Source organism: Chiloscyllium punctatum, chromosome 22 (assembly GCF_047496795.1).
Source record: "Chiloscyllium punctatum isolate Juve2018m chromosome 22, sChiPun1.3, whole genome shotgun sequence".
Taxonomy (NCBI): domain Eukaryota; kingdom Metazoa; phylum Chordata; class Chondrichthyes; order Orectolobiformes; family Hemiscylliidae; genus Chiloscyllium; species Chiloscyllium punctatum.
In genome coordinates, this window is record NC_092760.1 from 57,187,954 (window position 1) to 57,200,036 (window position 12,083).

Below are 12,083 nucleotides of genomic sequence, written 5' to 3' on the forward strand. Positions count from 1 at the left end.
TGTGGCGAATAGTTCCAAAGACTCACAATCCTCTGAGAGAAGAAATTCTTCCTCATCAGTCTTAAACTGGTGCCCCTTAATTCTGAGACTATGCCCTCTCCTGTTGGACTTTCTCATGGGGAAACATCCTCTCAGCCTTTACTCTGTCAAGCCCCTGTCTTCCATATGTCTCAATGAGATTACCTCGTTCTTCTAAACGCCAATGAGGAGAGTCTCAATCTGTTTAATTTTTGCTCATAGGGCAATCCTTCCATAATAAGGATCATTCTCATGGACCTTCACTGAGCTGCCTCGAATGAAATGACATCTCTTCTTTGATAAGGGGGCAAAACTGTACCAACAGTACTCCAAATGTGGTCTTGCCAGTATCTTATAGAGTTACAATAAGACTTCCTAAGTCTCATATCTCAACCCCCTTGAAATAAAGGCCAAAATTCCACTAGTCTTCCTGATTACCTGCTACATCTGCATGCTAGCTTTTCATGTTTCACGCACAAGTTCTCCCAAGTCCCTTTGTGTGGGAGAAGATCTTGTTCTAATCAAGCCACGGCAAAACCTTGCAGCTTTAGACAATTGTGTTTATTCTAACTATTATATAGTAGAACCATACTAACTGCATTCTCAGCCTGGTATTCAGTCTTAATTCAACCTAATGGTCATGGCAATGAATAGCAGCAGATAATCAAAGTCCAGGAGGCCATTCAGCCAGGGGCATTCATGCATGTTCTCTGCAAGAGCGAAAGGCAGGTTCCACTCATCGCCTTTATAATGTGATTTGCATTTTTTATCTGCTTATCTAATTCACTATTAAATATCATTGTTAAATCTGCTTCCAAACTCCTCCCCAATCCAATCCAGAACCTGTCCATTCATGTATAAAGATACATTTTCTCATATTGTCTTTGATCCTTTTGCGAATCAGTTTAAATCTCTGCCCTTTGGTTCTTGACCCACTGCCAAAGGAAACAATTTCTCCTTAAATACAATTTCTAGAATTTTTATGATATTGAAAACATTGAACATATAGTCTCCACTTACTCTTCTCCTTGAGGAAGTAATATGCGTAACCGATAAAGGGGAATCATTGGATGAATGGTATCTAGACTTTTAGAGGTCTTTGATAAGGTGCTACGTCAATATTATTGCATATATTAAAAGCTTAGCATGTAAGACGTAACATATCGGCATGTTAGAATATTGGCAGCTAACAACAAAAAAGCCACAAGTAAGTCATTTCTGGTTGGCAAGATGCAACCAGTGTTGTGCCACAGTGGTCAGAGCCTCAATTTTTTACAACCTTAGATTAAAAGATGAATGTATCCTTGTTAAATTTGCTGATACAAGGATAAGTAGGGAAGTAAATTGTGAGGAGGACATAAGAAATCCATAAAAATATTTGGATTGGTTAAGTGAGTTAGCTAAATGGAGTATAAAGATGGAAAATGTCAATTTTGACTGGAAGAATTAAAATGAAGCACATTATCTAAATGGTGAGAAATTACAGAGTTCTGAGAAACAGAGAAATTTGAGTGTCTCAGTGCATTAATTAGAAAGATTATAATACAGGTGCAGCAAATAATTTAGCAGAAATTTATCATTTATAAACCTAATACTCCCAACACCAAATGGCTGGTGATGCTTGAGCAGATAGGGCCAATGACAACAGTTGGCCGCAACACGGTTCAATATTCATCTGTGCATCATCACATTCTATGCGCAGTGATATCAGTGCCAATGCATGTGCAGACTGCCACACCTTTACACATCCCTTCCCAGCTGTTCGCACTGATTCAGTCTGAGGAGGGATGAGGGGAAAAAGTCACTGTTCAGCAGGAAGGGAAGCCACAGTGTGATTATAGCAGCAGTGCCATATGCATGATACGCATGATATGAATGATAGCCACTCCACTGCTGGTTAGTGATGTTCCTGTGCATGCATGCTCAATGCTCCAAATGATGGTAGCATTCACAATAAACAAAGTTTATCATTTATTGTGAGGAGAGTTGCATACAAAGATTGGGAGATTGTGCATTAGTTATAACAGGTGAGTATACTGTGCACAAAATTGGTCTCTTATTCAAGGAAAGATGTAAATAGGTTGGAAGCTATCTAGATAAGGATTACCAGATTAATACCTAGAATCATGGATGGACTTATGAGAAAAAAATAGCGAGGCTGAAGAGTAAGAGGCAATTTGATTGAAATATAAAATCCTGAGGGTTTTGATATAATGGATGTGGAAAAAATGTTTCATCTTGTGGAAGAATAGAGAATAGGTCACTGTTTAAATAAAAATACAGGATTACCTTTTTAAGATGGAGATGAGGAGAAATGTTTTCCTCATGTAGGGGTGAGTGTGTTTGGAAATCTCTTCCTCAAAATGCAGTAGGAGAATAGTCTTTGACTATGTTTAAGGCAAAGGTAGATAAATTCTTCATAAACAAGGAGATGAAAAGTTATCAGGGGTGGGTGGAAACATAATTAGATCCAGCCACGAACTTATTGAATGGTGGAGTTGGTTTAACAGATTGAGTGGCTTATTCCTGCTCCTAATTTGTTTGCTCATATCTATGTCCACGTGTTTAGGAAATCCACATTATCCTCATCAATCCTTCCTAATACCTCATCAAAAAGCTCAAGCAAGTTGGTTAAAACTAATTTGGCTTTAACAATTCCATGCTGGTTTTCATTAATTAATTCACCTTTATCCTGAATTATTGATTTAATTTTAACCCATTCAAAATTGATTAAAAGAATCCCTACAGTACAGCCAGAGGTGATTCAGTCCATCAGGTATACACCAAACCTCCAAAGAACATCTCACCTGATCCCTGTAACCCTGCATTTCCCATAGCTAATCCGTGTAGCCTGCGCATCCCTGGACAATACGGGACAATTTAGCATAACCAATCCACTCAACTAGCATATCTTTGGACTATGAGAGGATTACAGGGCACCCACACAGACAAAGGGAGAACATGCAAAGTCCACACAGACAGTTGCCCAAGGCTGGAATCAAACTCGGGTCGCTTGTATTGTAAGGCAGCTGTGCTGAACACTGAGACTCTGTACCACCAGTTCATTTCAGAGAGTTAAATTTGGGCCAATTGTTTCTAAATCATTCCCACTACTTAGGTTAAACAGACTGTAGTTATTGAGTCTATTCTTGCATGCGTTTTTGAACAAGGATTAATATTTTTAATTCATCATTCCTCTGGCATTCTTCTATACCTACGAGAGTTTGGATAAACACAGCCAGTATCTCTGCAATGTGCTCCCCTACTTAATTCATAATTAGTGCATCCATATTTTTGTTGATTTTTCAATTCAAGTATAGCTAGCTTTTCTAATAATTTAATTTTACCAACTTTTAGCTTATCCTGTATATCAAAAACCTCCTTTTATCATAGGGGCTTTGGCAATGTTTTTTTCCTTGTGAAGATGATGCACATAGCATTAAGTTAGTACCTCAGCTATGTCCTCTGCCTGCATGCATTTTGTTTTATCCCTAATTAAGCCTACCTCTTCTTTTGATAATCTTTTACTTATAAACAGTTATAGACAACTTCTAGACCCATTAAATGTTAATTATTAGTATCTTCCAATACTCTAATTGCCTCCATTCTTTCCTTCTTCAACCTCTCCGAACTTTCTAGTCAACTTGGTTCTCACGTGTTGTCAACCTATGACATTTGCCATACACTCCTTTTAGCTGCTTCATCTTACTTCGAATTGCTTTTATCATCAAGCAAGTGCTGGCTTTAATTGCCTATCTTTTTGTCCTTGAGCGAATGTATCTTGACAAATGCTCAAAACATATGGGATAAGGACCCAGAATTTAGATTGTAAAACCACCAAAATGTGGGTGGGGCCATGCCAATGCTGGCGAATTGGAGCTTGGAGAGGAAGGCCAAAGGCTTGAGGGACTGTTGAGACAATGAGGCTGTAAACTGCGGAGAGGGGCTATGAAGGGGAAGCAGTGGCTGCAAAGGTAAGGGAGGGCCTGCAAAGGGGAGACAGAAATTTAGAACCTTTAACCAGAAGAATACCCAGCTAATTAACGAGGAAAAGTGAGGTAATAAATTCCTTGCAAAAATGGAATCTCTTGCTTAAGGCTGAATAGTTCAGATGCCACTACTTGGAGGATAAATGCAGTAAATGCTATTGTATGAGTGCCGTAACTTAATATTGAACTTAATGTAAAGGTTTGTATTTGTATCATCATTTCTCAAAGTGTCTCACATACTGTGAATTACTTGAGATGCAGTGACTATTTGGGGGACAAATACACAACTGTTTATTTGTGATCAATCTATGGAAACTGTGCTTTGTAGGATATCCTTTTGTGTATGCAAGTGTGTGTCAGTTATTTTCTAAAAAAAAAATTTGTAGCAAACTAATGCTTGTCGACTTGTGCCAATTTAAAAACTGGTGTCCAGGAAGTTAATGCTTTTCTCGCCTGTTGCGGCTTGAAGTTTAATGAATCTTTGGACTATTGAGAATGTCCTAAATATGCTTCCTCCATATGTTAACAAATACAGAAGGAAGCTTCATTGAAAAAGAAAGGTCATTTTGGGATCTAAAACATTTTACTCTCCATTGTAGTTGCCAGATTAGTTGACTTTATCTGCACCCTCTTGTTTTACTTCAGGTCTCCAGTATCTGCAGTATTTTATTTTGGTTTTTGTGACAAAAGTGGTGGGAATGGTTGCACATGACTGCCTCACCAAATGGAAAAATTATAAAGAATGATAAAAGAGCTCCTGGAAACAAAAATGTAATTGAAAAAAATCAAAACATAAACCAAGAGAAAATCTCAAGAGGTGTACTTTAAAAAAATGCAGTTTGACCCCTACTCTCTACTGTGCAGTCCATGACTCTTAAACATGTTGCCTGCTAATTTTTAATTCCAATTTTTCTAAAACAGACTCATTCTCAACCCACTGAAATTGGCTCACCACCAATTAAGTATTTCTAATCTAGATTGCTCCTTGTCCTTTTCCATAGCTAATTAAAAAAAACATTCTGACATTATAATCACTGTTCTCTAAATATTCCCCTACGAGCATTTAATACATTTGACCTACCTCACTCCACAGTACTAGATTCAGCAAAACCCTTTTCCTGATTGGTTCTGAAATTTATAATGAAAAAATTCTTCCCAACACACTTCAGAAATTCTTCTGCTTTATGGTGCACAAAATTGCCCAAGTTTATATTAGGATAATTAAAGTTCTCAAAATCACTTACTTAACTATAACTTGTGTACAGATTTGTTGTTCTACAACACTCCCAATATTGGTGACTGAAGGAACACACCCAAAAATGTAATGGTATATATTAGTTGTTAACTGTTCCTAAATATGTTCTGCCCTTATCTACACTACAACATCCTATCTCTACAAAGCAATAATTTCTTTCTTGATCAATATTGCCATTCCTCCTACTTTCTTTCTTATTTTTCCTGAACACTTTGTATCCAGCAATATTTAGCTTCCAGTTCTGCCCCACTTTGAGTAGGTCACTGCCATCACCAGCTCATCATGTTCCCAAGCAGTTATTTGTGCCTGCAGCTCACTGATCTTATTTATCATCCTCCAAACATTGATATACATATACTGCAAACCTGCATTTCCTCTTCATCTGACCCCACATGATAATTTTATTATTCCTTCGCCAAATACTATCCACCTTTCTCAATGTTTTCTGCGCTTTGACTCTTCTTAATGCTACATCTCATTTACCTCTAAAGTTGGTTTAAACCCTCCACGTCAGCATGAAGACTTTGCTCCAGTCCTGGTGAGGTGTAGGTCTCACTTGTCCCAGAACTGGTTCTAATGTCCCAAGAAACTAAAGCTTCCCTCTGCACTATCTTTTTGGCCTGTGCATTCATTTGCTTTGTTGCCTAATCTCTATGATGTGCTCATGAGTGCATGACACTGGGAAAAATCCAAAGATAACTATCATTTGGTCTCCATCTCTCTTTCCACAGAAATAGTTAGTAATAATATGGACCATGACCTTTGACTGCTCACCATCTCCCTGCAAAGTGTACTCCTGTTCACCAAGGAGGCAACATCCCATGCTGAATTCACACCTGCAGCTACAAAAAAAATCCTCTGCATTTCCAGAAAAATAAAATGCCCTATCACTTTTGGTTTCCTAATGTTCCTCCATCCCCGCTAGCTAAACTCCTCAGATGAACAATCATCCTCACCAGTAAATATCAATTTAAGATTGTGATGCCTTGAGGGAAAGGGAACTCCTGCACTAGCCACATGGTCCTCCTTCACTGGCTGGTGGCTACCCACTCATTCTCTGCCTTCATAACTTCAATCATTGGGATGCTCAGTCCTACAAATATACTATCAACAAAATTCTCAAACATCACATATGCACCACAGTTGCTGCTTGAGCTCCAAAAGTCAGAGTTCAAGCCGTTCCAGCTTACACTTTCTGCATATACATTTATTCAGGATGTGACTGGTAGACTCTAGTTCTCAGATGCCATAGAGTCACACATTCCAACATACTCGTAACATTGTAACCCACGATACACAATGTAAAATGATAAATCCCAGGCTCTTAACTGGCAGTCTTATTAACGATAAGGGAGAAAATATTGGTTCCCGTCACTGGCTGTTGCCCCACAGGTAGGTTGTTTATTAGTACATATAATCATAATTTTCTTCTAATTGCAGTCACAAGTACCATGAACATTCATAAGGTGATTAGCTAGAAGTCTCCCAGCAAAGAAAAAGTGGATTCATTCTCTGTCTGTCATAGTCCATGGGTATGTAGCCAAAGGACCTGTCCAATTTCCAACTAGACAGTCCATTCACTTTTTCAATCACAAGACATTTGACATTATGACACATGCTCATGTGACATTTTAAAATACCAGTAATACTCAATGTTTTTAAATTTGTTGAGTTTTTGGAACAAACCAATCACAATTGTTAATAGAGGAATTAAAAAGCACAGTCTCCATTAAGTTCCAGTCACATCTTGGTAAGGAAATGATGAGAATTATTTTGCTGCAATATACAGCCACCAGTAACTTCCTTGAAGCTCTTCATGCACATTTCCTTACTTCTGAATCAGTCCATGTACAACTGAGGCTGAAATGAAATGATTACTTGTAGCTAAGGCTTTTTAATCCCCTCTCCTTCACTTTATTTCAATTAAGCCTTTTCTTCTGTTTTGATCACCATGCATGGAGTTACATTAATTTGCATTATTAAACTGACAAAGAAAGACAAAACAATTTTGTAGCAATTAATTCCTTCATTAATCTATGCAATGTTCAAAAAAAATCTCTATTCTTCCATTATGTAAGTACTTGGGGTAAAATTATGAAAGAGGCAAAGATTTAAATTTTTTAGCACCTTTCACAACCTTAGGACATCACAAAATGTTTTCCAGCCAATGATGAATATTTGCTGTATAGTCACTATTTTAATGTAGGAAACAGAAACTTGTTTGGACATAGCAAGCTTCTACAACCTGCAAAGTGCAAATGACCATATAATATGTTTTTTTCATGTGATGTAGGCATTGCTGGCTCAGCCAGCCATTATTGCCCATCTCTAGTTGTCTTTGGGAAGGTGGCACTGCAGCCCATGGACTGCTGCAGGCCGTGTACTGGAGGTAGACCCACAATCCATTATGGAGCGAATTCCAGGAGTTTGATCTAGCCAAAGTGAAGGAACAGCAATATATTTCCAAGTCAGGCTGGTGAATGACTTGGAAAGGAACTTGCAGATGGTGGTGTTCCCATGTATCTGCTGCCCGTATCCTTCCAGATGGAAGTGGTCACGGGTTTGGAAGGTGCTATCTGAGGACGTCTGGTGAATTTCTGCATGCATCTTGTAGATAGTACATACTGTTGCTACTGAGAGGTGCTGAAAGGGAGTGTTTGTGATGCCAACCAAGTGGGCTGCTTTGTCCTGGATGATGTTAAGCTTCTTGAGTGTCATTGGAGCTCCTCCATCCAGGGAAGTGGAGTGTATTCCATCACACTCCTGACTTGTGCCTTGTCGATGATTGACAGGCTGTGGGGTGTCAGGGGGTGAGTTATTTGCTGCAGTAGTCCTAGTCTCAGACTTGCTTTTGTAGCCACCATATTTATGTTGTGTGTCCACTTCAGTTTCTGATTAATTAGAGCCCCCAGGATATTGATTGGGGTGGGTGGTGAGGGGGAGTTCAGCGATGATAACACCATTGAATATCAAGAGGTGGTTGTTAGATTGTCTGTTATTGGAGACGGTCACTGCCTGGCATTTGTGTGACGTGAGTGTTACTGCCACTTTTCACTCCAAGCCTGGATATTGTCCAGAACTTGTTGCATTTGGACATAGACTGTTTCAGAATCTGAGGAGTCACCAGTGGTGCTGAACATTTGTAATAATCTCCACTTAGAGTCATAGAGTCATAAAGATGTACAGCATGGAAACATACCCTTCGGTCCAACTCATCCATGCCAACCAGATAACCCACCCCAATCTAGTCCCACCTGCCAGCACCCAGCCCATATCCCCCCAAACCCATCCTATTCATAAACCTATCTAGTTCCCTTTGAAATGTTGCAATTGTACTAGTGTCCACTACTTCCTCTGGCAGCCCATTCCACACACGTACTACCCTCTGTGTGAAAATGTTGTCCCTTAGGTCTCTTTTATATCTTTCCCCTCTCACCCTAAACCTGTGCCCTCTAGTTCTGGACTCCCCACCCCAGGGAAAAGACTGTCTATTTACCCTATCCATGCCCCTCATGACTTTATAAACCTCTATAAGGTCACCCTCAGCCTTCGATGCTCCAGGGAAAAATGCCCTAACCTATTCAACCTCTCCCTATAGCTCATATCCTCCAAACCTGGCAATATTCTTCTAAATCTTTTTGAACCTGTTCAAGTTTCACAATGCCCTTCCGATAGGAAGGAGACCAGAATTGCACGCAATATTCCAAAAGTGGCCTAACCGAAGTCCTGTACAACTGCAACATAACCTCCCAACTCCTGCACTCAATACTCTGACCAATAAAGGAAAGCATACCAAAAGCCTTCTTCACTATCCTATCTACCTGCGATTCCACTTTCAAGGAGCTATATACCTGCACTCCAAGGTCTCTTTGTTCAGCAACATTCCCTAGGACCTTACCATTAAGTGTATAATTCTTGCGCAGATATGCTTTCCCAAAATGCAGCACCTCGCATTTATCTAAATTAAACTCCATCTGCCACTCCCCGGTGTAATCTGAGGTACCCTTCTTTGCTGTCCACTACACCTTCTGCAATTTTGGTGAAATCTGCAAATTTGCTAATTATACTTCTTATGCTCATTTCTGGCTTTTTGACGGAAGGAAGGTAATTGATGAAGTAGCTGAAGATAGCTGGGATTAGGACACTACTCTAGGGTACTCCAGAGAAGTCCTGGAACTCAGATGAGTGACCTCCACAACCACAACCATCTTTTACATGTTATGTATAAATCCAACCAGTGGACAGATTTCTCCCAATTCTCATTGACTCTAGTTTTGCTACAGATCCTTGATGCTACGGTCAGTCAAATGTAGCCTTGATGTAAGGGCTGTCATTCTCACCTCACCTCTGGAATTCAGTTCTTCAGTCATGTTTAAACTAAGGCTGAATGAAGTCAGGGGCTGAGTGCCCCTGGGCATCACTGAGCAGGTTGTGGCTGTGTAGATGCTGCTGATGACACTGTTGATGATACTTTTTTATCACTTTACTGATGATCGTAAATAAACTAAAGAGGCAATGCTTGGCTGTACTTGATTTGTCCTGCTTTTGTCTTTACAGTATGTACCTGGGCGTTTTTCCACATTGTCAGGTAGATACCAGTGTTGTAGCTTTACTGGAAGAGCTTGGCTCGGGGAGGAGCACGTTCTGGAGACAAATTCTTCAGTACTTTGCTGGAGTATTGTCTGGGCCCATAGCCTTTGCAGTCTCTAGTGTAATTTTATGATATTGATGGAGGCATAAATACTGAGCAGTATACTGGGGTTAACTCACTATTCTTCCTTGAAAGAGGCCATAAGATCTTTTACATTCACCTGAGAAAACATATGGGGCTTTTGTTTAAATGCCTCACCTGAAAAACTACACCTCCAACAATGGAGCACTCCCCTGGAATTTTGCACATAAATCTTTCAAGTGGGATTTAAACTCACAATCTTTGTCCTGAAGTCAACTGTACTACCAATTGAACTTTAAAAATAGAAAACATGCTAGTATTCAGTCTCAAGCTATATATAGTGCAAGCCAATCCTTTTACTTTTCTGCAGGGATCCTTAGAGGGTTATATTCAGAAACAATTCACCATCCTAACCCTTCTATTCTCCCATCTGGTCCCTTGGCTGATCAGTGATGATTTCACCAGAGGTGTAGCATGCTCCGTTTATAGCAATGAGAAAACTGACCATGAGCAAATTCAGACTGAAGTGGAAGAATGCCAGTGGGGACAGCAGGACAATAATAGGTAAGAATTGAAAGTATCGACTCTGGAGGCAAGCAGGCGCATACTGCACATATCAAGTAATCTCCTCTTGGGTCCCCCCCCCAGAAACGTCCAGGCAGTCTGAGAAGGCTTGCCATCCTCACTCCTATCCTGCTTCCTCAACCTCAGTTTGGACTGAAGAAAAGGTAGCCAGATTTACGCCAAGTCCTACCTTCTGTCAATAAACAGGGATACAAGCTAGAATTTTAAAAATCAGCGGAGAAGGTTTTATTTGCCTTACGGCAAGAGAATAAGTTAATATGAGGATATACAAAAAGACAAGGGTGTGGTGATGTTGGAGAGAGGGTGTGTGTAAGAAATTGAACAAATTAAATTTCAATAAAAAGCAAGTTTTTTTTAGGAAAAGGACCCCTTAAATTTTTTGAATCGTGAAATATAAGTCTCTTTGGGTGAGCCCACCTGGTACAACTGAAATATTTGTTTTTCTAACAAGCCAGCACCTTTCCTTTCGCTGAAAATTACAGAAGACAAAGTATTGTTATAATAGCAGTGACCTTTGCTGTCCTTGGAGTCTGCCGTGACCTTTCATCTCTATTATCCCCAGTGGTCTCCACTAACAGCTCTCATGCTCCATCCTGCTAAGCTGAATTCCAATTCCTCATAAAGCCCTTTCCTCTCAAAACAAAGCCAATTTCTACACCAAGGTGGGAGAGAAACACAAGTGCATTGTTCTCTGCAGATGGGAAGTGGGAGTTACCACAGCAACTGGCCTAATCCCCTCTTTTTACCACCTTTTAGCCAGCCAATCAAGTACGTCACCTTTAAATTATGTGCTTGAATACCGGTGGCCTATCTGGATGCTTTAATTAGCTGTGATTTTTTTTGTGTGTAACACATACAACATGATGGGCTAATCGAAATTTGCAAAATAATGACGTACCTCCACAAAATATTCCTCCTCCCGAGGCCCAGTCTAAGGAGAGAAAAAAACAATAATGAGACCATTATTAAGAGAGGGCATTAAAATGCTGGTCTAGCATTAAACACAGAACTTAATTGTTCTGGCCTTGTCCACACAATCAACAACCTATTGTTTAACAGTTGAAAAAATAAACGATTGGAGAATGGGTACCATAATGATCAGTCTGTGCTGCCATACACGCACCATCCAGAACTGTCAACAGGGGCTATTACAGAATCTCTTGACAGACAGTCACTTTTTGTCAGAAAAGGTAATTTAAACAGCAATGTCTGGGAGCTGCTAAAACAAGCCTTTGTTTGTTGTTTTATTATTGTTCAGAAACAGCTAATAGAGAAGAGGACAGAAGAAAAATGGGAGAAAAGGAGACATAGAGAGAGGGAGGGGGTAAGACATTTTTGCATTGTGGTGTTATCAATAGGATATGCTGCAAATTCCCACCATTGATGACACTCTTTAATAGAGAGAATTGGAGTCAGAGAGAACTGACGCATCTGAGACCCAGATTTTTGTGGCTTTTGTGATCTGTCATTGGATGTCCTCATAAACTAAATGCATGGGCTGAATCCCCTCGCAGTTAGCAATGGGAATTAAATTTCCATCAGGTCTTGATTGAAGATAGTAAAA

At 39.7% G+C, this 12,083-nt stretch overlaps 1 protein-coding gene across 11 annotated transcripts in view; it reads right to left on the reverse strand.

Moving 5' to 3' along the window:
* Window positions 1–12,083, reverse strand: part of sox6 (SRY-box transcription factor 6) — a 641,917-nt gene that overhangs the window by 430,108 nt on the left and 199,726 nt on the right. For 10 of the 11 annotated variants that reach the window (XM_072592368.1, XM_072592380.1, XM_072592378.1 and 7 more), the window contains one exon: window positions 11,418–11,450. The exons of the other annotated variant lie outside the window; for it this stretch is intronic. Coding sequence is in view for 2 of the 10 variants with exons in the window: in XM_072592372.1 (XP_072448473.1) it covers window positions 11,418–11,450 (33 nt within the window). In the remaining 8 variants the exon portion in view is untranslated. The remainder of the gene's footprint in view (window positions 1–11,417; window positions 11,451–12,083) is intronic. 11 annotated transcript variants of the gene reach the window in all.